Source organism: Echinops telfairi, unplaced genomic scaffold (assembly GCF_000313985.2).
Source record: "Echinops telfairi isolate 266 unplaced genomic scaffold, ASM31398v2 ScPeMD7_7416;HRSCAF=8454, whole genome shotgun sequence".
NCBI classification, from domain to species: Eukaryota; Metazoa; Chordata; class Mammalia; order Afrosoricida; family Tenrecidae; genus Echinops; species Echinops telfairi.
The window spans coordinates 4,412,341-4,414,859 of record NW_022111316.1 but is presented as its reverse complement, the minus strand read 5'-3'; the positions used below and the strand labels follow the sequence as shown (position 1 = coordinate 4,414,859).

The following is a 2,519-nucleotide window of genomic DNA, read 5'->3' as shown; positions in this document are numbered from 1 at the left end:
CGAATTGTACACCGACGATGGAAAACAGTGTCGCACTTCCTTAAACAGATGCGAATACAAATATTTGAAGATCCTGCCATCTCTCTCTGTTTATACCCTAAGGAAATGAAGTGTGGTGGTGGTGGGGGCGGTGGAGACTGAGGGGATTTCAAGAGTAAACAATGAAGGTGGGAGGGGAGTGAGCACTAGAACGGAAAAGGTGATTACAAACTCATTTTAAAGGTGATTTCATCAGGGTGGGGGGATAAAATGAAATAGATTGTGGTAATGATTTTACAATTCTTAAAAAAAAAACATTTTAGGTTAGAACTGGGCACTCGATCGTGGCCGGGATGTTTGGTCTTCACTCACTTTCTACGCTGGCAGAACGAGCTTTGGGCACTTGCTGGTACCCTGGAGGATCACAGCCCATGCAGATTAGGAGACGACTAATGATGGCAGCGTTCCTGGGAGCATCTGCAGTGACTGCGAGTACTGGTCCCTTGTGGAAGAGGGCCCATGCAGAATCTCAACCATCAGTGACCAACCAAAAGACTGAAGGGAAGAGTAATGGGGAAGGAGAAGTTCATCACCCATGAACAAAAGGCTGCAGATACTAGTCCTGAGCCTTATTCAGAAGAGAAGAAGAAGAAACGTTCTGGATTCAGAGACAGAAAGGTGATGGAGTATGAGAATAGGATTCGAGCCTACTCTACACCAGACAAAATCTTCCGGTATTTCACCACCTTGAAAGTAATCAGAGAGCCTGGTGAATCTGAAGTGTTTATGACTCCACAAGATTTTGTGCGATCTATAACGCCCAATGAGAAACAGCCAGAACACTTGGGCCTGGATCAATATATAAAAAAATGCTTTGATGGAAAGAAAATTTCCCAGGAACGAGAAAAACTTGCTGACGAAGGCAGTGTATTTTACACGCTTGGGGAATGTGGACTCATATCCTTTTCAGACTACATTTTTCTTACCACTGTTCTTTCTGCTCCTCAGAGAAACTACGGAATCGCCTTCAAGATGTTTGACTTAAATGGAGATGGAGAAGCAGACATGGAGGAGTTTGAACAGGTTCAGAGCATCATCCGCTCCCAAACCAGCATGGGTGTGAGGCACAGAGATCGTCCGACCCCTGGGAGCACTCTCAAGACAGGCTTGTGTTCAGCCCTCACAACCTACTTCTTTGGCACTGATCTCAAGAGGAAGCTGACAATCAAAAACTTCCTTGAATTTCAACGTAAACTTCCGCATGATGTTGTAAAGCTAGAGTTTGAATGCCATGACCCTGTGGACGGGAGAATTGCTGAGAGGCAGTTCGGTGGCATGCTGTTGGCCTGCAGTGGAGTGCAGTCCAAGAAATTGACCGCCATGCAGAAACAACTCAAGAGGCACTTCAAAGAAGGAAAGGGTTTAACATTTCAGGAGGTGGAGAACTTCTTTACTTTCCTAAAGAATATTAATGATGTGGACACTGCCTTGAGCTTTTACCATATGGCTGGGGCATCTCTTGGTAAAGTGACCATGCGGCAGGTGGCCAGGACAGTGGCCAAGGTGGAGCTCTCCGACCACGTATGCAACGTGGTGTTTGCACTCTTTGACTGCGATGGCAACGGGGAGCTGAGCAACAAGGAATTTGTCTCCATCATGAAGCAGCGACTGATGCGAGGCCTGGAAAAGCCCAAAGACTTGGGCTTCACCCACCTCGTGCAGGCTATGTGGAAATGTGCACAGGAGGCCCCCTGGGACTTCGCTGTGCCCACCCAGTGACCCTGAACTGCAGGGCCACCTCCGGAGCCCCTTGAACAGAATGGAGACACAACCCTCCCTTCTCCTTCCGAAGTCGTGCTCCTGTCCTCCTGGGAATGACCTCGGGAGCCCACCATGGTCCTCCGCCCTCCCGTGTTCCAGTGTTGTGCGAGGCCCAGGTTCCACTCTGTGATCCTCCCACTGGGGCTCGAAAGCTCACCCTTCGGCACCTCTGGCAGCAGCACCATGCAGTGCCCAGAGGAGCAAGGGCACAGAAACCTTGCAGCCCCGCCAGTTTTCAGAGCTTCTTCCATGTAGGTTCCTGTCGACGAGCGTTTCGCCTCTTCTGCTGCTGCTGGTGCCCAGTGCACACTGGGAAAGCCTCGGCAGGGAAAGTCAAGCCCACCATGAGTAGTGGTATGGGGGACCCAGGCACCCTGAGCTGGGGGCAGCCTGGGCCAGAGGAGGGATCCTGTTGTCCCCAGGAAGGACCCGAGCAGATGGGGAATTTAAAGCAGCCACTCAAGGCTCTCTCCACTCCCGTCGCCTCCTGGCAGGCTCCCTGTTCCCGGCAAGTGCCGGGCCATCTGGGAGCGCACTGCACTGCCAAAGCTGAGGCCTGGCACAGAGCCCGTCTGCCCTGTCTTAAGCACTGTAAAATATCACTTTAATTATGCTAGTTTGCAATAAACCTCCCCACCCCGAAAAAAAATCATTTTATTGGGGGCTCTTACAGCTCTTATCACAATCCATCCAACCATCCATGTGTCGAGCACATTTGT

The 2,519-nt window shown here is 50.4% G+C and overlaps 1 protein-coding gene across 1 annotated transcript; it reads left to right on the top strand.

The window, feature by feature from the left end:
• Nucleotides 1–332: 332 nt before the first annotated feature.
• On the top strand, nucleotides 333–1,758 carry LOC101647170 (calcium uptake protein 1, mitochondrial-like). The gene is given in 2 exon segments (XM_045297090.1): nucleotides 333–563; nucleotides 565–1,758. Coding segments are annotated over 2 exon segments (1,425 nt in total).
• Nucleotides 1,759–2,519: the final 761 nt, after the last annotated feature.